Raw genomic sequence first — 23,822 nt, forward strand, 5'->3', positions numbered from 1 at the left:
TCTCATCTATTCTGTTCACAGCTGTGAAAGGCCTTTCCCAAGCTCTTGCTGGCTGTAAAGCTACATATGGTTACCATTTGTTTTTTATTAAAAAAAAAAAAAGGCCAATGTTGCTGAACTTAAGTTTAAGTTACTGCTGTGTCTACATAAGATGGCATTAAACGCTAAATTCAACGTTCGTTTCAAGGATGAGGAAAACTTTTATTTGTGGTCCAGGGCTTCTAGTAAGTGTTTTGGATGCATCTTCAACTTCTCATTGAAACGTACATGGCTGCCCATTGATGGAACTCCAGCTGTAGGTGCAATTGACAAGCTATTGTCAGGTTAGGCATTCACTTGGATTCTCCAATCTAAGTTGGAAGAATCAAAGTTGGAAACTGCTATAGTAAGAGAAGCAACAATTTTGACATGTTGTCATGAACTGCTTATTATAAATATGCATCGAAAGAAATGTGAAATAAAAATAATTCCATGTGTATGTGGGGTGAAGGTGCTTTTAAAAAAATTCATTATGAGTTTGTTTTACTACTGATGTGCCATGCTAATATTTAATCAACTATTTGAGTCTGTGATCTTTTTCACTGTGCAGTCATATTTCTGTCCTGATTTAAATTCTAGAAATCTGAACATCTTTGTTATATCTTTTTCCAGAAACTTCTTGACTGTGCAACATGTAACATAAGGTGCTTTCAGGTCCTAAATTTAATCATGCATACTTCTATGAATAATTTTTTTATCATGTTGCTACTGTGTTTTTGTGACAGCACTGAGTGGCCTGAAATATGCTGTTCTTTTGAATTCTATTAATTAAATTTGGGTGCATCTATTGCCTAACATTCCTCTCTCATCAGCTATTCTTTTTCTCCCCAAACCATTAACTAAACTTACAAATGCGTGTTTACATTTAAAGAGTATCTGTTATTTCTAATATGAACATTTTTATGTCTTAAAATGATCTTGAAGTAACATTACCTATTTTCAGTGGAATAAACATGATTCAATAGTACTAACTTTTCTTTGTAATAATGAATTGCCTTCAAATTATCATGTCCTCCTGCATAACTTAAGCAGGTTTGTTTCAAATCAATAAGGTGCACTCTAAGAAGACGTTGAGTAGAGTTAGTGATAGAAATATGAGCTGATATTTAATAGCTATACAATAGCTCGTATTTCTGCAACTTGGTGCCACGCTGTTTCCAATTGTATTCTCTGTCAGTTGCACTTTAGCAGGAACTCAACTTGAGAATTTTTCTGTTAGCTTCGGTTCAGACTTGTGTTTGTCTTCAGTAAGTTATTTTGAGCAGTGCAGTGTGGTTCCATTTCTGGGTAAATGCCAACGGTCACTTACTTTGTTGCTTATAGGGTGGAAAATCAGTAAATCTCAATGAGCAACGGGAGTCCTGTAGGGAGATGATCCTAATATTTTAAGGATTTTTGTTCTTACTTGAATTCTAAATTATCATACTCAATGTTTGTTAGGTTGATGGACAATACTAAAACATTCACACCTAGGAAACTGAGCTGATGAAAGTAAGTCCTAGTATCTCACTAAGCAAATCATGAATAGATCAGGGGAATATTAACTCTAAATTTCTTCTCTGAGGCTCACCGGCTTTTGACTTCTTTTTAAGAGCTGCGTTCACATAGCATGAACTTCCACTAATCAAGGCAGGAGCTGCCGTCCAGAAGCTAGGCCTGGGGACCTTTCTTTATTCAGTCAGTGCTCCCTGTCTACCAGAATTGTACCTCCTTATGCAGAAAGCCTGATCCTTCAGCAAAACCAAAGTAACTTCATTGTTTTGTTTCTGTACACATGACTCTCTGGCCAGTGGACGTCTTGTTCTCATTTGAACTTGTTGAGTCAATCGGTCCTCACTTCTCACACGTTTTTCCTCTTACACAGTTGCTGCCTTCTTGTTTATTGTAAGTTAATTTCATACCTTCCTCAGTTTGTCTTAGATGTCAGTTACAAACACATAACTTAGGACATCAGGAAAAAGTGTTCAGCATTAGGCTTTTTAAAGAAGAAATCAGCTGTGTGCTGCAGGTTTTGCATTCTTCCTTATTGTTCCTCTGAAACTGACCATGTGTCTTCTAGGAAATGGAACAGCCACTCTAGTAAGCAGCAGAGTGGCAGTAGTGAAGAAGTTGTTCCTGTTTTCCTCTTTGCCAGTTTTTGGGGCTCACAGCCTTCAAATGTTCTGGACTATGACCATCTGCAACATTCTCTTGCAGAATCTACCGAGTCACTTTCTGGTGATTCTGCTTCCTTTATGAAGAGGAAAGTTTGATTTTTTCCATTTTTTTTTCTCCTTCAGTCTACATTATTCAGTTTAGTTAGTTTGTTTGTTTTTTACAAAAAATTCTATGGTGGCATTACCAAAATACAGTTGGTAAGAACACTTTTGAAAGTGGTCTCTAATGGTGAAGTATTAATTACTTTTGATTCATCTTTCTTCTTTTGCATTACAGGAAAGTGAAAAGATAACAAAAAGCTGTTCCAGTCTCTCTGGGTAAGTGGAGTGATGGCTTTTTCTTCTAAAATGGAGTTGTTGATTTTATTTACTTTAGTTCTTGTAAAAGTATTACTTTTTCTTATTCACTTTACATCTTGTAAGTGATGTATTCTACATGTAAACATCTGATTTTTACTGAAAGTAAAACTTGTAAGGTTGACTGCCTGTGTAGGAATGAAGATCAAATATGGGAAGTGATTAAAATTTATGCTGTACAATGCTGTATTCAAGTATTGTAAGTATAAAAGGTACTCTCTTTATTTTGATTTGCATTGACTAGTTTGGCTGCATGAGAAAGCCAGTGCTTTTAATTTTGGAGTGGTTACATTTGGAAAACAAAAATAGCTGTTTCTTTTTCTCATCTGAAGAGGCATCTCTGTCAAAATTCCTACATAGAGCCAAACGAATCACTAAATGTAGTTCTTCAGGTAACTGTTACTGTTGCTCTTGACTGTGACAAATATATTCAGTCCGCTTGACTTTAGTTAAAAGCGAATGTGGAGATGAAAGAGTTACGCACTTCAAGTAGAAATTGTAGATTGATAAAGACTTTGAAAATCTTTGACCTTGCCCTTTTATGTTACAGTTTTGTTTTATAAGATGGAACTTTTAGGGTATGATCTAAAAAATCTTATGCTATTAACTTCAAGCAATTGATGATTGAAGCTATGATGAGGGCTACGTTAAAGCTTACAGAGGGTTAATAACTATACACTAAGAGTTTATGGTGCAATAAAAAGGGGCACAATCCCAGATCAAATGTAAAGAATAAAAAAAAATGTTGAATGTACATGGTTAGTCTTGAGAAAATGCAAGCATTGGAAAAATACATCACTGATGGTCTAACTTAAGCACTCTGTGATGTACACACATAAGAGAGACTCAGTGCTAACAGACTACCATAATTCTGATTTGTGTCCAAAATCTAATACATTTTTTTTAATCCCACTTGCTCGTTGTGTTTTCTAACCAGAATATGTAGATGTGTCTGTAAGTGGTCAGCCTAGCTGCAAAATGTGGGTTTGCAACACATGTAAGCTGGCAGACTCAGACTGTCCTCTATGGACTGTCCAGTTCAGGCATGTGTGTGGCAGCATGACACTCGTGAGAATGTCTGCTCTTTCTTGCTTGCGGGCCATCAGAGGAATGCTGGAGGAATAGAAAAATTCTAAGGGGTTTTGGTGCTTTTGTTTGTTTCTTTGTTTTGTTTTTCCTTCCAGATTTTGTCTGTTTATAGTTGTCTGTCTTCTCAGCAGATCCCATCCTTTTATGTTCAGTTCAGGTTGTTTTCTTCTGTGCTGTTTGTATCAACTCCAAAATTGCAGGAGGTTGCTACAGGGTTTAACGTAAGAAATTACAGAGTAAGGCTGCATAGTCCAGGAACAAGTTAAGGCATAAAGGTCTTTTGGCATATAGCATGTTTGATGCTGATAAAGTGTTCAGAGTTTTTAGGAGCAAGTCTGACAAGTATTAATAGGTACGTGTAAATTATTTTTCTCAGCAAATTTGGAGATGTTTTTACAGGATTTATTAATATACATGCATACGTTTTAAACAGCTATTTAAATGTTTAATAGAATAAATTTGAAATGAGGTGTCAGTTGGATTTTCCATGCTTCTGACATGTAGGGAGTTAAGAGAAAACAGAACATTTACCAGTAAAATAAGCCAACAAGACATTGGCTAAGCGTACTATTCTCTTCTTTTACAAGTTGTCTACAGGAATGTATTTTACAAGCAAGCCTCGGAGGATGCAGTAATAGTTTCCAGAAAGTGTACTTTAGATGTTTAATTGAAGTCTTATAAAAATATACAAATGATTGTTGAAGCTATTTTTGTGGTACACATAGATGAACTCTAGTGTGGTGTGTCATAGAAACACCTTTACTTTTTAAGTAAGCACGCGGTCTTAAATATTAGTAAAATGTTTTCAAACCTTACTGTTATCGTTTCTCTTTGTATTTAAACATGTATACATACTTGCAGGTATATAGTTTACTGTGCTGTTTGCCTTCCAGATTATGAGTGATGAGGCATGTGACATTTTAAAGTACTTTCGCTTCAATCTGGTTTTTCTTTGTACTGTAAATACAGAGTAAATGAACACCAAAAATGTTAGATTGCGTTCTGGTTTTAGTATCAAAATTGATTATACTGCTGAGCTTATTTGATGCTTTTCCTGCTCAGCTCTGATTCTGTTTCTCACTGAGAATTGCAGTGAGAATTTATAGGTTTCTCTATGCTATTGAAAGAGGTTAGGATTGGAAGGCTTGTAGAAGAAAGCTGTACTTCAGTGGATTGTAATAATAATTATTTCACTGAAGTATTTGGTTTATCTGAAGAGAAAAAGTTAAGGGCGGACTTTCATTTTCAGATGGAATTGCTTCAAGAACTATCTTTTTCTTCTGGGTGGCAAGGTGTTTGCTTGTTACTTGGTTGATGAAGATGTGTAAAGTTTATCTGTAGCGTTTGGATTAGAAGTTCGTGTGGGTTGGGAGAGTAACGTTTTTTTCAAGATGGCATTTATCTGTCCTCTGTATAATAACACATAAGGTAGTGTAATAGAGAAAGAAACTAGGTCCTTCCTTAGCCTTCTTTCTCCAGGCTGAACAAACTTAGCTCCGTGCTACTCCTCTTGTATGAAATAGTCCAGCCCCCTAACTATTTTGGTGGGGCCCCAGCTGGTTTCTCTACAGTTTGTCATCTGCTGTGTTTTTAAGGGCTCAAAGCTGGACACAGTACTACAGCTGTAGCATCATGAGTGCCAAATAAAGGAGAATAATCACTTCCCCTGATCTGCTTGCACTGCTCTTGCTAATTCAGCCCAAGATGCTGTTAGCTTTCAATGCTGCAAGTGACATGCTGCTGAATTGAGTTCAGTTTCTTGTCCTCCAGGAGTTACAGGTTCTGCCCCAAAGCTGCTTGACAATCATTTGGCCCTCAGCCTGTAGTATTGCATGGAATTATTTTGTTCTAGGTGTGAGCTTTGCATTTGACTTTGTAATAGGTAAATACAATCCTTACTGATGTGGCTAGACTAATGAATGTGAGCCCTTTGTTTTCCCATCCTGTCAGATCCGGTTTCTATTTAGATTTATAATGTCCAAGGTCTTGTTGGAATGCATGCGTGAACTCTTTTAAGTGCAAAAGCTTTAGTGCTTCAAGGGACTTTTTTTTCCTCAGATGTTAACTGGAATCCCTTTACAAGGCAGTATCTCACCAAGTTCCTTGTGGTCTGCAGTCGAGTAATATTAGAAAGTTCAGGACATGAATCTGTCTCCAACTTTTTTCCACTAAGTTATCCAGCAGGACAACACTTTGTTTTTTTTTTCTTTATAAACAGGATATTCAAAATTCACAAGCTTCACAAACTAAAACATGAAACCAGGTAACTACTTCATATGCAAATGCATGCTTTGGTAATATTTGTTTAAAAGAGAAAATGGACAGACAGGAAAAATTCATCTTTATAGATTGTGACCTAAGAAAAATGCTAACAGTGTGGGTGTTGTAGATTTTTATGGCTGATACTATGCATTTGTCAAAGACTCAGAGCAAGCTATATTAACAGATATAATGCTTTGTGAGCAATTTTGTTAATTCAAATCTTCATCCTTTGGAATAAAAAAATTATCATCTTCAGCCATTTCTGATAAAGATATAACTCTTCTGTTCATCATGTATATCCATATGTGTGTATTGCAGCCATATTTCACTATATGGTGCCCCACGATCAAGATTTAACAAAGCTAATTCCTTTTGAGACCTAAAGGAGACTGACCCTGCTATTTTTGGACCTGCATTAAAAAAAATAATCTGCTTTGCATAGCTGAACAATGCCAGTGCTTATGGAATGGCTTTTAAGTGTCTGTAGAGTTTGAAATAATGTACAGTAATTAGGGTGGAATCCTAAAGCTTCATTGAGAAGAACCTTAGTTTTTATCCTAAAGCTTTAGTCATGAGTATTACATATGACATTGTTAATATTCTTTAATAGTGATAGTACCAAGTTCATAGTTTTAACAGTTCACAAAATATTTCACCTTTTCAGAAACTTGAGACAGGTTATGGACTCTCTGCAAAGAACAGCAGAGCAATCTCCATCCCTGACTTGCTTTGGCATCCTGTCTGCAGGACATAAATGTTTCCCTGGGCTGTCAGTGCCAAAGACTCTAAAGTTTCTGGCAGCCATTCATCTCTTCTTGGTTTGTGATCTCAGTCTCAGTATCCTCGTTCTGTTGAATGTATATATTTAGAAGTGACGCTGGAATCTCCCCCCGATGTTTTGCTTCTTTGCTATTTGGTGTCCATGGCCAAGGACACCGGGCTCTCCTTCTCCTTGAAGTAATACCCTTTGCAGCTGTTTTTACCGTACAGTCTTAGAGAAAAGGATCAGGTAATATATGCCCTGCAGATATGAATCTCTGCGGTATTACGTCTTAAATAGTTTGCTTAGGCTTATTTGAGCTGTTTTGTGCTTAGTGCTAAATGGTGTATATTCTTAGTATAGTTAGGCAGCTTTCAAAAGCCTTACAACTTTTCATGACTACTCTTTTGGGGGAGAGATGGATTTATTCTGCTTATGATCGTTAATCACAAAGACATCTCCATACATCAAGCCAAGCTGAGGTCAGAACTAACACTGTTAGATCTCCATACTTAGATCTCCATGCTTAGAGATGAACATGTTTCCTCCAGAGTAAACCTTCAGATGGGTTAAGAGTGCTTGTCGTCTCCTGGCTAATTAGATAAATTGGTGCTTTTTTTTCCCCATCCCGTTACTTGACCTCAGAATGAGATAACTTTAGTGATTAGTTACTCATCACTATTGGGTTTACTGATGTGACAGTATCATAATTTTATGTTTGCTGTACCAGTACTTCATTATTTTTAGTTGTTGATGTCACTCTATCTACATATTACTATTATGCTTGTCTAGCACAGCTTGACCCAATTCCATGCATGTCCCTCTTTCTCTTCCCAAAGTGGCCTGATGCTACCTTGCTTGTAGAATGAGAGTGTGACTGAGAAATGCGCTCTCCTTTCTCTTCTTCCGCCCTCTCTCTTTCTTCCTAACCCAGAAAACAGAGCCAGTGGATTCATTTTGCTTTGCTGGAACCCAAAAAAGGAAGGGGCTAAGGGAAAGGCTCATGCTATAGTAAGGTCCACTAACCAGGAAAGTATTAAAAAGCAGTAGAACCCAGTATGAACTTGAGAGATCTTGCAGACAAATGATTCAGGAACAGAAAGCTCAAAATTACGAGATAAGGGACAGTTATACCTCCTGGCCACAGCTTCTTAAAACCACCTTATTCAAAAAATTAGTACAATATCATTGATATGTCGTAGAATTACAAGGCTTTTTTTGTACTGGTATCTTGAAAAATTCAAGTAAGTCACCACATTGGTACCCAGGCATATGGTACAGATGTGCCCTGGTCTTACCAAGGTGGAAGGGGAGGGTGAGACAGCAGATCTGCATGAATTTTTTTCCTTGCTCTGCTATGGGAACAAACAATGTATTTCTTTTCATTCTCTACTTTACCTGAAGCTTCCTTGCATAATTTAGAATATATTACCTAAGTTCGATCATCAGAACTGAAAAGACCTTCTTTGCTTGTAAAAACTTCTGTGATACAACAATTTGTTGCAGGCATTTATTAATTAATAAATTAGTTGGAAAAAAATCTGTAGTTCTTCAGTATTTTAATTCTTCTTGGTGGTATCCTTGAAACTTTATTAGTTTAGTTGTTGCCCTCACTGAACTTTACAGATAATATGAGGGCTGATTTTTTTCACTTTTGTACAAGAGTTCACACTTCAAAAATGAGAGGTACTGGAATTTTTTATTAGAAGAATATGAATGAAGTAGTTTGTCCAAAAGAATTAATAGTAGAAGCACCTTTTTCTTTCTGAGAGAGGCAATACTTAATTGGTCAATCTGGTGAGGTAAACAGTTTCTTCAAAAAACTGTCGTATTTCATTGTAACATGGCATTTGTCATTACAAAATCATGGATTGTTGCATATTTAACAGGCATAGTAATTAATATTTACTTTCAATTGCAGTTCATTGCCATGAAAAGGAGGATATGGTAGCTTGCCCTATGAAACAGGTTTATATGTGATATCTGGCAGGTATGTGTATCAGTATGTGTGGTAAGTATGCAAATCAGCACAAAATATAAGAGTGTTAGTATTTATTACTTCATTCTTAAATGTTTTTAGTCTGTTAGTAATTCAGTTGTATGGCTGTGATGTTATTAAAGTACATATTTTTGTAGTTATGTTTGTAAAAGATGACATAAAGGACATCTGCTAACTTTGCATTACAGATTATGAATAAAAAAAACTTCAGAATCAATCACGTTCATCTGTTGGCAGTGTATGCTTGAGTACTCAGTATTATCTGCTGCTTTGTTCTTTTTGGGGGCAGGGAAATGGGTAGTGATCACAGTGTATTTTCATTTCAGTAGCAAGCTGTCTTACTGTGTTTTCAGGTATCTTCTGCAATTGATCATTTTGTACACAAATACTTGCCTTTCTGACTGAGATGCACATTTTAGACCTACTATGTTTCTGTTTGGTCCAGATGCTACTTATGTCCTGGGTATTTAGATTCTTAGTGCAGCTAGAAGGCAGAAGTTCTAGAATATTAAAATCTCCTGTGAATGTTAATGTATTGATAACTTGTTGCGATATTTATAAAATGCTTTCCACTCTTCTTAATACAGGTAGCACAACGACCTGTGGAATATGAGTGATGACAAACCCTTCTTATGCACTGCCCCTGGATGTGGCCAGGTAACAGTCTGACTTGAACTTAATAACATTGATCAAGTAAAAGTAAAACAGTGAACTGTATTTCAAGGGACTGAAGAAAAGGGGGTTTATGATGACTGGTAGAAAGTATGGTGCTTTCCAGTTTTGCTGAAAAGCAGATGACAGCAAGAAGTTCTAGCATTTTAATTGTGTTTATTCAGAAAAATATTATCCATACAAGGAAAAGATAATTAAATTACCCTTTCTGAGCTGAACACAATTTCATTTGTTAACCTTGCCTTATTTGTTTTCATGAAAATATACATATACATTTTCATATTCACTAAATGTAATTTGTATTAGGTAAGCTGCATTTTTCAGAATATTACAGTGTTAGTGGGAAGCTTATTGTGAAGTTTGCAGGCATTCTGTGTTTGTCTATGAAAAATGTCAATTTTTTTCACTTCAAAGTAGTTTATTACTTTGATTAATCTTCATATCTGTGGTGACTGCAGATATAAAATAGCTCTTATTTATGTATGTTTTTGTTTATGGGAGGTGCTAGAAGTATACATGCCACAAAATGTGTTTCAAATCCTATAGTGCTTGTAACATACTCTGTTAAATAGCATTAGTAGATATAGCACTGAGTGAGCAGAAAATAAAAAATACTAATAATGAATGCTTTAACAGATGGTCGCTTAAAAGGAAGCGGTCTTAACACTTTTAATTTAGTAACCTGAAAATTAATGAATTTACATTTATCTGCTGCATGAAATTGGCATCCCTGCTGCCTTTATCGAGAACTAATTTCTTAAGCTGGATTTTTTCCATTATATTAGTGCACTTGGATTTATTTGGATTTTGAGTTCAAAATATTTCTATTCTTATTCTGAAAACATGATGACTGACAGTGTTAATATTATATTAATGGAACATTTTGTATTTAAATCTGGAAAGAACTAAGATTTCTTATGTCTAATATGTTCAGAGACATGAAAAGTAACAGAAGAGGACTGCCTTCTCCTAAGCAACATTTGTCCTCATTCTATTTGAATCTCATTTTAATGTAAGCTCTGTCAGAAGTGTTTTGGCAACTAAATCTCATATAAGAAGCATCATGGGGCTACAGCAATCCTCGATTGAAGTGAAGGAGAAGTTTATGCCCCAGAGAATGGGCAAAGCTTCTCAAGATGCCAGATCGTGCTAGATCTGAGAGAGGCAGTCTGAATATGGAGAACCTGTTCCCTTCAAAGGAGCCTTTCCATCACATAGTGCAGACAGATGTATTTGAGGCTTACTATGATAAACAACGTTTGTGGTTTATGTTATATCTAGACATAAGTTGTAGGAGCTATGGATAATCAGACATTTAGTCCTTGGCAAGGGGAGTTCTAATTAATAATAAAAAAAAAATGTGTCTGGTCTGTATTATACTGCCTTTCAGTAATCTTACATTTTTAAATCCCCTTTCAGCTCAATGTGTACATGTCCTTTCTCACAGAAATATTCTGGATAACTGTGCTGTGAGGTCAACTAAGCTTTCCGTTTTGTTTTCCAAAAAATATGTTTCATGGGTATCATACGGGACGTATGTGGAGTGACTTGAATGATTGGGGAAAATTCAGAAACATAATTTGGGTTCCAAATGCTCATAAAGGAAAGTAAGAGAATATTTTGTAGATATGTTCTTGTTAGGAAGCCTGTATGTGGGGAAACCTTTTTTTTTTTTTTTTTTTTTTTTTAGGTTATCTCAATTGAAACACTAGCTTTACCTAAAATTACAGAGAAATAGTGAATTGTAGGTTAATAGAAGTAAGAATCTTCAGCACATAGTTTGTCTACCTACTGCTTCTTTCAGAGTATACCCCAAATTTTGGAGGAATTATGCAAAAAACTGCTGGGATGCATCTGAAAACTTGAGAGTTCTTAAATTGCTTTTTAGATTGCTGATAAGTTCATTCACAGCCTTTCAGTTGTCTGATGTTCCAGTGTTTCCTATTCTGTCTGCCTCTTACGTTATATAGTAAGCTGTTAGGAGCAAGAGATATACTTTATTTCTGTTTTATGCTATTAAATACAGTAAGAGTGTGTTTCTGATGATCTGATTACAGATCATTCTTTTTATTGTGATAATACAAACAATACAGAATTGAAATAGTGATAATCAAAACAGAGTAAAAACTGTTTTACATGTTGTCAAAATGCCTTTCTGTAGAGTTGTGTTTGCTGTGTTCACATTCAAAATTAAAACTGTTTCTTAAAACTTTCTGCCACAGCGTTTTACCAATGAGGATCATTTGGCTGTCCATAAACATAAACATGAGATGACACTGAAATTTGGTCCGGCTCGTAATGATAGTGTCATTGTGGCTGGTTAGTATATACTTTTATAACTAGTTTATTCACTTTTCTGGTGGAATGTGCATACGTTTTATGTATTTTCTGTATTTAATGCATAGACTTCTATTAAGACACTATGCAACATTTTCTTCAGTGTAGTTGTCTGCATCATGTTTAGTAAATGTTTTCTCACATAATTTTGTTAAAATCTGAAGCCAGTTATTCTACCTAAGTAACTTTATTTATATCTGATACAAGATTAAGTATTTTTCAATAATCAGTTCTTTAAGAATTAATTAAATTGTGTAGTAAGCATTCAATAAGAACACTCTCTAATAAAGGCTACGCCTCACAGGGTCTGTAACTAGGTTATGCCATATTTAAGGTTTACTTTCTCATTGAGATTACATGTCTCTTAAATTTTAAAATACTTGGAGTTTTTACATACTGTGATGACATTCATAGGATCATAGAATATCAGAATTGGAAGGGACCCACAAGGATCATCGAGTCCAACTCCTGCCACCACACAGGTCTACCCAAAAATTCAGAGCATATGACTAAGAGCACAGTCCAAACATTTCTTAAACTCTGACTGGCTTGGTGCTGTGACTACGTCCCTGCGGAGCCTGTTCCAGTGCGTGACAGCCCCTCTCAGTGAAGAGCCTCTTCCTGATACACAGCCTGAACCTCCCCTGTAGCAGCCTGACACCAACCCTCGGGTCCTATCACTGGTCACTAAAGAGAACAGATTGGCATCTGCCCCTCCACTCATCAATTAGGATATTAGGAGAATGAACAAATAAATGAATTATTATCTTTGAATAAAATAGTAGAAGAAAAATAACAATTTTGGTTTTAATTATTTGAAGTATTTTTTATTTTAAATTCCAACTACTTTTATTGTATTTCCACCTCTGAATTCATAGTGTATTCTTGGTCATTTGTAAGTACTATTTTTTGTCAGGGATCAGAAGTAATTGCTAATGGATCATTGCAATCTATGCTTCAAAGCTCTTCAATGAAGGTAGCACGTGCTATCTTCATGCTAAAGTTAGAGTCGGAATGTTTTTTTTTTGTTTGTTTGTTTTCAGTGGTGGAAGAGCCTAAATGAACTTGCAGAGATTTTCAGATATCTTCAGAACATTTTTCTTTTACATGGGTAACTTGCTAGGATGAACAGACAAAAATGAAGTTACTCTTAAGCCAGCAGTTATGTTTTTTAAAGTTTCAAATGTGATCCTCAACAATTAAACCATAAGGAAGGGACCTTGTCAATAATTGTGAGAGAATGAAACAATGGCATCATTCCAACTTTTTGCAACCATGTTCTAGTGTATAATCTGTAGTCATAAATGCTACATTATGTTAGTGAAGATGCGTATAGTACCACTTAGGATATTTCAAATACAGTTACTTTGCAGCAAATACGGTTATCTTTGACCAGATAATAATAGTGAAATAAGGGGGTTTTACATAGTACCAAAAATTTCATAGAAAGACCTTTTTGAAAATGTCTTGGCAGTAATCAGCAAAATACCAAAGTTCTTCTGATTCCAGCTCAGTGGTATGGCCATCTTAGGAGCCAGTACAGTCTTGTGTGCAATATCACGCTTCTTTTTAGTGTGTTCCACACACTTCAGAGTAATCACTGCTGTTTTCACAATATGAGAAGAAAAATGCAAACTGTGAGCTTTAAATACACTTTTGTTTTTATTAAAGCCTTCGTGTAAGCATTATCTTTGTAACTAGAACCTGCTAGCTCACCAAAGTGCTCTGCTATGCTAGACTAGGCACTTGAGAATAGCTCCCTCTGGTTGCTGGACATGGTCGGAAGAAAAGCTTTGTTAACCATCCAGCACTGTAAGGGGCTTGCTTAGTGGTTTTCGGACTTGAATTGCTTGTCTCCAGCAGGTGGAGTAGGGCTTGTGGTCGGTTTTCCTGCAAGACAGAAAAGAGTGTGTTTTAAAGACAAAACAGAATTCTTAACCATGTCATTTTTCTTTCCCCCATATCTGTATTCTTCAAAAGGAGACAGTTTTCTCTGTATCTGAGAGTCTAGTTGTCTATCAACATGACTAATGAACGTCAGCTTACAAAAATTAAGAATATTAATGTAAATGCCATATATTACAATGTTTTATAATGAATGTGATCTTTCACTTCTCTCTGTTAGCTGCTTTTTATTAATATATAGATGGTTTTTGCTGGCTAAGAGACCAGATAATTCTGTCTGAAATGAGCAAATTTTATGAAAGGCTGATGGGGGGGAAAAAACAGAAGAACAGCCATTCTATCACAACTGTAGGATTTGGGGTTTATGACTTTAATTCCAGGTAGGTGCACTGAAGTACTTTGATAAAGAATTTTTGTTGGCATTCTTTTCATTGTGTAGTTATCTTTTGAGAATGTTACTATCATGAGAAAATCAAAACAAATCTGTTAAGTATTAACTTTAAGGTTTTCTTCTTTTAACCAGTCTTCAAAATATGTAGCTGATTAACATTTTACAAGAAAATGGAATGTAGGAGCACCCCAAACATTCAAAAATACTTACTTAGTTTTCTACACTTAGTTTTCTGAAGAAAGTGAAGTAATTTTGAAGTCAATTGCTAAAGATCTTCAAGTGTTAATACTCACACTGATCCACTATAAAGTCACTTAGAGTAAGTAATTAACTCTGTTGATACCATCTTTGTGTAGGCTAAATACAGGTTTCTTAAATTTGAAGGTTACCTTGCTATGATTACATTATTTTTAAATTAAGTTAAAGGAAATCCTTTGTAACATAAAATTCACTTTATTCGGATGTTTTTTTGACTGTTCCTTAGTTAGCTTGGGTTAGTTTTAATGAGAGTTACTGATATGTAATTACATGAATACATATCTTGATAGCATACTGGTGCTCTCTGCTTTTACTCTGAAAAAAATTTACAATACATATGTTCACCGTATATTTAAAAATAAAATTGTGGGTTTTTTGTAAACTTCATTTCAGATCAGACACCAACACCAACTCGATTCTTGAAGAACTGTGAAGAAGTTGGCTTATTCAATGAATTAGCAAGTCCTTTTGAAAATGAGTTTAAAAAGGCTTCTGAAGATGACATTAAGAAAGTATGTTCAAATACTTTTTCTTTTCAGTGCTTCTGCTGCTTTTATATCACAAGTTCCATTTAAGAAAGAGAGCAAACTTGACTTATATATATATCTTTTTAAACTATACCAGTAATCATTGTCCAGCTGCTTATCTGTTCTGTGGAGAGAATACGAATTTAAGAATCCCTTCTGAAGATTGATTTACCTGAATTTACGTAGATAGAATGGACAGTGGGGCATAATGACTTTGTCTGTCTTCTTCAAGAATCTAGTCTATGTGTTTAAATTAATTATTAGCTTGGTTGAAATTTCATTAGTCCCTAAATAAGCAAAAAAATCAGAAAAGTAATGAGTTTTTGGAGAAATAAAAATATTTGAGAAGAAAAAGGTGAAAAGAATAGTATGTGAACACTATTTTGAATGTGCTTAGATTTAAAATAGCAATGTTATTCTCAGAATCAGTAATAACAATAATGAGATTAAGCACTGACAAAGTTCAGCAAAAACACTAAATTTAGAGGTGTCTGTAATTTGGTTATGATTATATTCACTTTGTGAGTTAAGTAAACATTTTTACCTATAAATTATTTATAACAATCTAAACATCTACAATTCTTTTTTTACTTCAGATTAAAATAGAAGCAAGATTTGTTCTGTGTTCAACAATTTCATGTTTTTGTGAGGAACTTCCCATATGTTTAAATGTGTTTTATTCTATCTATTTTAGCACTTCCTAATTATAACTGGTTTAGGGCCCAAACACTTCTGCAAATGAAAAATTTTTATTCAATATCTCCTATAAGTAATTCTACCTTTGGTCGATTACCTGGTTGATTCCCATAGACAGTGATATAAAACAAACCCCCCCCCCCCCCTTTTTTTTTTTTAATATTCGTATGTACAGATTTTGTAGAATCTGTCTCTGTCTGTTTTTTCTGTTTCAGTAAAGATTTTAGTATGCACTTATAAATAAGATGTATGTTTGGTTATTTGGTATTTTACATATAAGATGTATATTTGGTCATTCCTGACCAAAACAAAAACAAAACAAACGAAAAAAAAAACACACCTCACCTGTGCTTTGTTCCTACAGCTATGCCAAACAACAATATTTTTTTTACTGCGGCATTATAGGTTTTCTTAAAACTATACATATGATAATACCAGTTCTAGTACCAATACTATATTTTCTGTGTACTTCACCACTGTCTTAGAGGAGGTTGTAGGTATCACAAAGTATTTAAAACATTACAACAACTTTTTGAATTGATACTCATTATCCAAGCTGACCAGAAGAAACACAGTCACACCATGTATCTCTGGTTGATTAACATAAGTAAGCAAACGTTGCTAGGGGTGGAAAATTTGCCATAATAACACATTTCATAGGGGTTGTTTTTTTGTTTTTTTTTTTTGAGAGGGAAGAAGAGGGTGACTTCAGCTTTTTCTGTAGTGTTTCATATTCAGCTGTAGTGTGAAAAGAGGTTCCACCTTTAACAATCTTCCCTCTTTAACAACATATTCAGTAGGAAAACTAGGGATTAAGTAGAAAAAGCATCTGGAAGAATATAAATGGAAGATGAGCTTTGGGGGAACTTTCTTCCAAAGGTATTTGGACAGTAAATTAGACAGCAGTACAGGCCTTCAAATCTATAGTGTTGCTTAAGTATTTTTATAACTCAATTTCTCTGTGGCATTTCAGATGTCCTGGTGGATTTTAGCTGTGTAGCAATACAAAACTTTCTTTTTTAGTAATTATTTGCTGCTCTAAGCTTGAAATGACTAGTCCACGGTAGCTTTTCTACTTTGAAAGTGAAGTTAAATTTTTGTGCTTTGTAGCATGTTAAATTTTTGTGCTTTGTAGCAATTTGTATAAGGATAACATCTTAAGTGTATCTTTTAAGAATAGCATAGTTCTTCCTCAGTTATAATTAAATATAAACTCTAAAAGGGATTTTAATTCTCAAAAAGAATTACTTTATCTAGCAATGGATATTGAAAGGCAAAGTCTTACTGAAGATTGGTATTCATGCAGGTGCTGGAAGAATTAGGCTTGACTGGTAATGTACCTGTATCAAGATCCTACAAATATCAGCACCTTTTTGTTATCATAAGACTGATTTTTTCCTTAGTTACTTATGTTTTTTTATATATTTGAATTTCTTAGTGATTGACTAATTTTATACTATTGTTCTTAGATGCCTCTAGATCTGTCTCCTCTTGCAACACCAATTATAAGAAATAAAATTGAAGAACCTTCTGTTGTAGAAACAACTCATCAAGATAGTCCTTTACCTCACCCAGAGTCTACTACCAGTGATGAAAAGGTCAGAGAATGTTTTTTTTTCCCCGAGTTCATTATCTGAATCAGATGGTCTGTAGGTTTATTGTACCTGTTTATACCCACACTACTTAACTAGTTGTAAGTAAAAGACTTCCTGTTAACCAGATTTGTTGGATGCATACTTACTCTGTTCAATTCTTTAGTTAGCTTTGCCCAGCACAATTATTTCTTTAACCCACACTGGTCATCCAGTAAACCTAGAAAGAAAATAAAAAATTAATATTCACACTATGTTAAAAAAAAGGCTAACAGGGCTCTTTGTTCTGTTTTATGCATCATCAGGTAGTATTCATGAAAAAACAAAAAGTGTAGTTTCTCTATTTTTTTTAATAATTTCAACAGTTTGAGACTCTTTACATGTACTTTTTTGTGTTCATTCTGTGTTTTCTCATAAACTGTTTTGTACAACATAAGGGGAAGTTCTACAAAAAATGCACGTGGATGAATGGGCTATCTTTCACAATTAAGCATGAAATAATTTTGTTTCAAGATTGGTAACCTACAAAGCTGATAGGCTTCAGCAGTATGTCCAAAAGTGGTGATCATGAGCAGTTTCTTGTATAATGTTTACTTGAGTATCACGGAGGGATGGATTCCTGGGGTATTGTCTGTGACTACAGAACGTTGTGATAAAACTAATTTTCGAATTACTGCTCTGCTAGTACTAGAAATAAATGTTTTAATAAGTTCAATATGTGACTTGCAGTGTTTTCATCAAATGGAGTTCTCTTAGAAAACACAAAATCAAGCAAAAACAGTGAAACATTAATTATTTCTGTTATTACTTCAATAAAAAAAAAATATTAGGAGCAGAGAGTAGTAAGCAATATGGTTGCTCTAGTCAGTTTTTCTTTGTGCATCATTAATGGGCAATCTGCATTTGAGGAACTCAGATACCTTATTCCCAAAATTAGCAGGACTTTTCAGGATCACAGGATAATTCATGTTGGAGGATATTTCTCATCCAACTTCCTGCTCAAAGCAGAGTTTAGCTTTGAGATCACACCAAGGAACTCAAGGATTTGTGCATTCACTGTCTTTGGAGGTTTCAAAGTTAGACTATACAATGTCTCTGCAACATGTTCTAATGCCAGGCTGTCCTTGTGAGGGAAATGTTTTTCTTGGTATCCAATGTGAACCTCTTCTGCTTGAACTTGCTTCTCTTGTCCTCTCAACAGGCACCAGTTGGGAAGAGCCTTAAGTGTGTGACAAGAAAATCGAGGGAGTTTCAGTTTAGATTTGTCTTCAGAAAGCTGTACTGAGTTTTGTAAGTTAGCAAAGATGAGGAATCGTAGCTAATCAAGGCAATCACGTAGTAAAATAGTAAAAATGGTTTAAAAATACGTGTAAAGAGCTTCTTTGACCTAGCAAATCACAGTCCAAATCTTAAATCTATATTTCATAGTTTGGAGAGGTTAGTTTGTTTTTCTCTGCAAATATGTATTCTAAGTACTCAGATTTTGGCAAGAGAAAATATTTTTCAGTAGTGGTTCAGTATCTCATTAGCATCGTTACAAGTTAAAATTGTATCTAAATGTTTGGCAGTGCTTATAAACTTATTCATGGTGTAATTTCAGTGTTGTCACTGTAACAGTGCTGAAGTGAAAAGCTGCTGCTGCTTATTGCTGTTCTGATGTCTGATTGTAGAGACAAGCTGAGCAAGGATGAGGGTGCTGCTTGGAGTGTGCTGCTGCTGCTGAATGTGGCCTGCAGAAGTTGAGAAATGTGAGCAGAGTGTTGCTGTTTTCTCAGTTAGATTTTTATATTCTCCTTCTGTAGGTGTATTGAAGGAGGGAAAGTTTGTGTTTGTCTTTTTTTCAGGGCATAACTGGTTTTAAAATATATATGCCTCTGTAACTATTTTATTGGCTGAATATGTTTTAGTAGCCTTAAATGATTACAGCCTGTTCATGTATGTGTAAGAAGGTTCTCATTTTCTTTGTAGTTGTCAAAGGAATATCTTAGAGATGTTACAATGATGCTTAATTCTTTTCTTAGTTTTCTGCTAGAGTTCTCTTAGTTCCATTGGGCTTCATGATGTTCTGCTTGGAATAGACCAAGATATCATTGGAATTTTATAAAGCCTTTTAGCTGTAAAATAATAAGCAATCGAATCCTCATTTTTTGTTGAGAGTTTTCAAGCTCATCCTAGTTTCTTATTAACAATATTTTAGAAGAGAACCCTCAGAATTTCATAAGTTGTTGCTTAGTTGTTGCCAGATAGCCAATTCCCTAAGTTAATTATTTTAAAACCAATTGTTTTCTTACAATAGTAGTCAATTGCAGTAACAGTCCTGTCAACATTCACTTCTGTGTAAAGAATTCCATGTGTTCATTGATTGCATTTGGAAGTTATACATGATACTTGCTTTTAGATGCAAAATACTTGCAAATATACATCTCTGAAAACAAATATAAAAATGTAACTATCATCTTCCGTAAAATATTTTCTGAACTTCTGTGGTTATTAGTTTCAAGAATAAAAGGATTGGAGAGGTTCTTTCAGTAAGTTTTTAATATCTTTGAACAGGCTTAAACTTCTGTCTTGTAAATGTAAGGTCAGTTAGGGTCATGATTCTGCCAATTTATATATATATTTTTTTTGTCCTTGTTCCTTAGCAGAATATATTTACAAACTACTTGATTTTAGACAAAACGTACACTTTCATAAGAACAATTATTTGACCAATCTTTATTAGACTGGTGTACATGTTGGTTTTTACATGTTAATAAAATGATACTTTACAGTGGAGTGCTTTAGATCCAGTACTACTTAAATCTGCAGCTTATGTTAATGCCACATTGTCGAAATAATTAGCACATGCATAAATTTCCAGAGTGTAGCATACAGTAAGTTAGTATAAGAAAAGGAAGCTGAAAATGATTTGTTTTCAACTGAGTAAGCACTCATCAGTAAATGTGTTACTCCTTTGATGTTTGGAGATCATTTTTATTCTAAACAAAGTGCAAATGCTGTATTTAATAAAAACAGAAAAAAAGTGTATTCTTGTGAAGATTTTCTTTTCAAAATACTACAAAATGAAGTTGTGTTACTGCGCTAATCTTCTGACAGTCACTGAAATATGCTTACCATGGAGTGCTTCATGTCCAGGTTGCGAACTACTTTTCTCCAAATGGGGGGTCTAGCCAGGGACAGACTCAGTTCAAAGGCAAGATTAATTAGAACACTCAGTGATGAAGGTCTTGTTATTCATAGCCGGTAAGTATTCACACAGCGCTGTAACTTATGCATAGTTACCTGGTTGAAGCAAAAGTTGAGAGGCCAATCCCAGCTGTTTGCTCAGAAGCGGGAGGTTGTGCTGACAAGACAGTTAGTTCTAGGTGGGTGTTTGGAAAGTCCTTAAGTGGGTCCCTTCTTTCAGCAAGTCTGTATGTATTCTTGTAGTCTTGGCTTGCACATAGCAGCCACCGTGTTCTTGGATGCTATTGGAATGATACAGCATGTTGATTGCATGTGTGTGCACACTGGTGACTATGTACAGATTCAGCTGCTGTTCAGAGTTTATGCATTGTTGCAAATTCAAAAGGGCCCTTTTTCACTGGAACTTAACAGTTCTTGGGAGACTTTCACATGCTGCCTCTCAGCACATGCTTCTCTCTTTGGCCTTCTCTATTCTAGTAGCTATTGTCCTTTCTGCTCACACAGGCGCTTACAAAAGCTGCTCACACAAACCCATAAAGAAGGGGCTGTGTTGGCATTACTGTTGTTGAGAATGTATGAATGTCTGGTTAGTTTACGTTTTTGTCTTAAAGCTATTACACACATGGTTTTGTGGCTGCTGTTAGCTAACTGGGTTTTCCACCTTTTTATATAAAGTAGCGTTACTGTGTCATGGATATTCAATTTGTGGTATTCACATATCTACATCTATTTTTATACATATGTATGTGGTTGCCACATGCATGAAAATATTTCACGTGAAAGGAAGAACAAAAGAAAAAAACCTCTTGTAACTATGTTGGCCCTGGTAGGGGCAAACATGGGTGTTCCCGTGTCAGATCCCTACAATGGGAATGGACTTTCTGATGGCTATGCGAACCTACTTGGTTGCAGTAACAATAACAGGTAATAGTGGCAAACAGCAGAAAGGAAAGGATGAAGCTGGAACTAATGAAGAATGGCACAATACTCATTTCTCAATTAACTATTGCTAAAGTAGATTCAGAGCAGATATTCTCCCCATATGCCTTCCTCTTAATTTCTCAGTCATGAAGTTTAGTCTCCTTTATGTTTTTCTTGTTGACTCTTCTCATGGAGTAAGACCTGTCTAGCTGTTACACCAGATTACTTATTTGCAAAGGAGTGTTTAATCCTGTCCTAAGAATGTGCTGTAGTCACCTCTCTATTTTTTTTTTTCTGCAATTCCATGCTGTATTTCTTCTGTTGACTATATGCTCATCCATAATCCTAGGTACTGTGTTCAAATGTTATAATGTATAATTTTGCTAGATTGATACTGAAGAAATAATTCTTATCTTTCTCTGTTACTCTCCAAAAACTCTATTCACTGTAAATAGAATCTTTTAGATCCTTGGGGAAAAACCCTGAAAAAACTAATAAACCTTAATGACAAATCTAGCCTCTGAACTTCTGAGGGGAACAAGTTTTGTCAGCTCAAGTCCTGCATTTTTTAAAGCCCAGAATTTGCCAGCCTATTTACACTTCTATAGAGTGCTCAGAGGAGCTTGTTCATTTTCCAGTGGATATCTGCAAGATAGCTAAGATCCTACTACTTAAAGCTTTGTTGATGAATATTCAAAAATACTCAAAACTTGTGTTTAATTCAGTACAAAGGTAGTCGAGGTAGACTTGTGTTACAGGTATGAGATGCTCCATTTGAAATCACAGAATCACAGAATTTTCTAGGTTGGAAGAGACCTCCAAGATTACCTAGTCCAACCTCTGACATGACACAAGTTCTCCGTTAAACCATATCACTAAGTTCAACATCTAAACGTCTTTTAAAGACCTCCAGGGATGGTGACTCAACCACTTCCCTGGGCAGCCCATTCCAATGCCTCACAACCCTTCCAGTAAAGTTCTTCCTGATATCCAACCTAAACCTCTTGCCAGGATATTAGGAAAATGCTAATTGGAAATAATTAGGAAAATGATAGGAAAATGCTGTTTAACAATAGAGCAACTAAAACTGCTAGTCTCAAGATCATAGCTCTGTACCTTTGATTGCAGTAGTTAGTGTCAAAAGACTAAATAACGTGGAAAAAATCCTTTCTGAAGGTAAATCTGAAGTCTATCAATTTGAAGGGTTTCCTGAGAAGGAAAGCACTGTTTTTAGTAAGGCGTTAATAGGCTTTCAGAAACAGCAAAAACAGGTACTAGATTCTAATTTATATTGTCCTTCACCTGATTGCTAAGCTAAGAATTATAGTCGGTTTTGTCTACTCTTCAGTTGCAACTTAGGAAATTCAGTTTCTGTGCTCACGTCATTTCTGCTGTATGAGGATAACCAGACATTTTGCAAAGTTATCACTCTTAGCATTGGTTACTTAATAGCACTCTAGTTATGTATACATGTATACAAGTTAGGGTTAGAGACTTAAAGAAGAGAGATTTTTTTTTTCCTTTTTACTGAAAATTAAACTGTTTTTGTTTAAATGTACAACAATGGACTGAAACCGGAATGTACATAAAGACACGATAAAATGTTTTCTTTGTTCAGTTTGGGTAGCCGTGATGGTGCAAATAGTGCCACGGGTTTCTTGGCATTAAAAAATCTTAATATCTGATCAAAAAGGAATTGTTAGTAACAGTAGTCTTATTATAAATTGAATCAGGGTTGGTCATAAAACTAAAATAACACAAACAATTTCATTTTGGTGGCTTAAATGATTCTTCCAAAAGGTTTTTTTGATTTTTTTTTAATTGTATAACTTTGCATGTTGTTATACGTTTGTTCTATTGTTTCCTTGAATTACCAATTAATAATTGTATTTTACAAACTCATTGATCTTTGTTTTTTCCTCAGGAAGTGTCACTACAGCAGACTGCACAGCCTACATCAACAATAGTTCGTCCAGCATCGCTACAGGTTCCTAATGTACTGCTTACAAGTTCTGACTCAAGTGTTATTATTCAGCAGGCAATACCATCACCAACATCTAGTACTGTTATTACCCAGGCTCCATCCTCTAACAGACCAATAGTGTAAGTTATATAAATCTCAGTCAAGTTTCTTACAGCTTCTGAAACTATTTTTTCTTGTTTACTGTCCGTTACTGTTTCTAGAGTTAATGTACGACTTTGAGGTGCTTTAGTGTAATGTGGTGCTTCACAACATACAAAATATACAATTTTCACTACATGTGAAATATAATTCCATGTTTTCCACATCACTAAGTTCATATTTTTAATTGCTAAATAAATATTACATTAGAACTGTTTTAAAATAGATATATACATATATTTATATAATATAAAAGCTTGTTCTCTTCTCAGGATAAGTTTTCTTTTATATACATCATTCCTTTTTCAGTCCAGTTCCAGGTCCTTTTCCTCTGCTGTTACATCTTCCTAATGGACAAACCATGCCTGTTGCTATTCCTGCATCTATCACAAATTCTAATGTGCATGTCCCTGCTGCAGTTCCAGTAAGTAAGCATGATGCTATATTAATTTGAAAGTTTAGCAGGTTTGCATAAGTGCAGCATAGAACTTTAAACAGCTGTTTTGGCTTCAGAGGGTAGTGCTGTCATATGCTCTGTATTATGATAACATAC

General features: G+C 35.0%; 1 protein-coding gene across 8 annotated transcripts in view; it reads left to right on the plus strand.

The window, feature by feature from the left end:
- Positions 1 to 23,822, plus strand: part of ATF2 (activating transcription factor 2) — a 56,105-nt gene that overhangs the window by 5,100 nt on the left and 27,183 nt on the right. For 5 of the 8 annotated variants that reach the window (XM_082762911.1, XM_082762909.1, XM_082762915.1 and 2 more), the window contains 8 exons: positions 2,473 to 2,513; positions 8,585 to 8,653; positions 9,250 to 9,319; positions 11,557 to 11,653; positions 14,619 to 14,737; positions 16,918 to 17,046; positions 23,072 to 23,250; positions 23,579 to 23,693. In XM_082762911.1, coding sequence (XP_082619037.1) covers positions 9,272 to 9,319; positions 11,557 to 11,653; positions 14,619 to 14,737; positions 16,918 to 17,046; positions 23,072 to 23,250; positions 23,579 to 23,693 — 687 coding nt within the window. In that variant the 5' untranslated portion in view covers positions 2,473 to 2,513; positions 8,585 to 8,653; positions 9,250 to 9,271. Of the gene's footprint in view, positions 1 to 2,472; positions 2,514 to 5,859; positions 5,905 to 8,584; positions 8,654 to 9,249; positions 9,320 to 11,556; positions 11,654 to 14,175; positions 14,287 to 14,618; positions 14,738 to 16,917; positions 17,047 to 23,071; positions 23,251 to 23,578; positions 23,694 to 23,822 lie in introns of those variants that run through there. The other 3 variants (XM_082762913.1, XM_082762914.1, XM_082762916.1) reach the window with 2 other exon arrangements.

Source organism: Aythya marila, assembly GCF_965140915.1.
Source record: "Aythya marila genome assembly, chromosome: 6".
Lineage (NCBI taxonomy): Eukaryota > Metazoa > Chordata > Aves > Anseriformes > Anatidae > Aythya > Aythya marila.